General features: G+C 51.9%; 1 protein-coding gene across 1 annotated transcript; it reads right to left on the reverse strand.

Annotated features, from left to right (window-relative positions):
- Positions 1–249: 249 nt before the first annotated feature.
- On the reverse strand, positions 250–1,263 carry LOC124594480 (gustatory and pheromone receptor 32a-like). The gene has a single exon (XM_047132855.1). It carries the CDS (start codon positions 1,261–1,263, stop codon positions 250–252), a length of 1,014 nt encoding a protein of 337 aa, XP_046988811.1.
- Positions 1,264–1,512: the final 249 nt, after the last annotated feature.

Genomic DNA, 1,512 nt, shown 5'->3' on the forward strand with positions numbered 1-1,512 from the left:
TTATTTGTCCAAAATCATTTATAAACTGCATGCAGCCCAGAGAACCACGAGATTCCTGCCAACAGCTGTGGTCAGTGGCAATACCAGGAACTGAATCCAATTTCTCTGCACAGTACTCACATAAAGTAAACCTTTATACACAGAAATGGACTGTAGATACATTCCTACAAAAAAGAGTTATTTAATGAGAAGTTTGAAATGGTTTATAACAGAGACACTTAAGATTTACTGTGAATCAGGGTGCAACATTCACTGAGCGACAGTGAGCTGCCCAAGGATAACAACATATGTGATAACGACGGCAATCCACGAGACCAACAGTCGACGGTCGATGGTGACGAATCCCGCTGCAGTGAAGCGTAGCGGTGGGCCCAACAGAGTGAGCCGCAGGAAGGCCTCATGCTCAGGGCTGTAGCGTGTGGACAAGGCTGATGCCCTTAGCAGGATCAATCCCGTGGTAGATGCGCTGTCAGCAGCAACTGCCGAAGACAACGCCAGGGACACTACCTTGGTAAGGTGGAGGGCCAGCCACAGTGCAGATGCGCCGGCCGAATGGAACACAGAGTACTGCGTGATCCAGCGTGGTTCCACCAGCGCCATCAGCAACTCGTAAGCGCTGCAGGTGGCGCCGCACAGGCTAGTCGCGATGGTGGCGGCCGCGGACAGACCAAAGTGCTGCTGCAGCAGCTCTGCAGCCCGCATCAGTGCTAAGTGGGCCTCCTGCAGCTGGTGTAGGCTGCTGACAGCCAGTGGTGGAGACGGGCGCAGAACCGGGTGTGGGTTTGGAGGCCACGTGCCTCCCAGTAGGAAGCGCAGCCGGGCATCAGCAGGCAGCACTGACACATCCAGAAGGTTGGCATTGAGGATGCGGAACCTCACCCACAACTCGAGCACCAGCAGCACCTGCTGCAGAGTCACCATCAGCACTAGCGAGTTGTGGATGAGATGGCCCAACAGCAGCAGCTGTCTGCCCAGCACTTGGCCCTGGATGACATCTATGGTAACCAGCAGTGTGGCATAAATGCTAACGATGAAACTGCCAAGCACTTTGAAATTTGCTGTCTCGCATTTCGCCAGGCGTTCGTCTGCGAACTTCAAACATTCGGTAAAGCCTCTCAGATAATTCAGGTCACTCGTAACACACGTTCCGTACGTCACCAACAGCACCAATCTTGCTACGGTCTCGACCACGAGATACGTGAAGGGGGCAAGTTCTCTAATTCTGAAATATAGTTCTATACTGCCATACGTATTGTATGCCATGGTGAGAACAGAGACGAAGAACCAGAATGCGGAAGGTGATGTTAACCCGTAACCATTAAACATCAGTCGCCCAATCATACATTGGCGTTTCTTGTCAATTGGAGCCAAGCCGCACACTTGCCACAAGGTGTGCAAAGGAGCGAGAACAACCTGGAGAGTAAAAGACTCATTTGTGGAATGTGAATCCATAGTGATGGAGGCTGAGTCCTCCTCTTGAGTACAACCAGAACTGCAACAGCCTTAGTGTGA

Source organism: Schistocerca americana, chromosome 2 (assembly GCF_021461395.2).
Source record: "Schistocerca americana isolate TAMUIC-IGC-003095 chromosome 2, iqSchAmer2.1, whole genome shotgun sequence".
NCBI classification, from domain to species: Eukaryota; Metazoa; Arthropoda; class Insecta; order Orthoptera; family Acrididae; genus Schistocerca; species Schistocerca americana.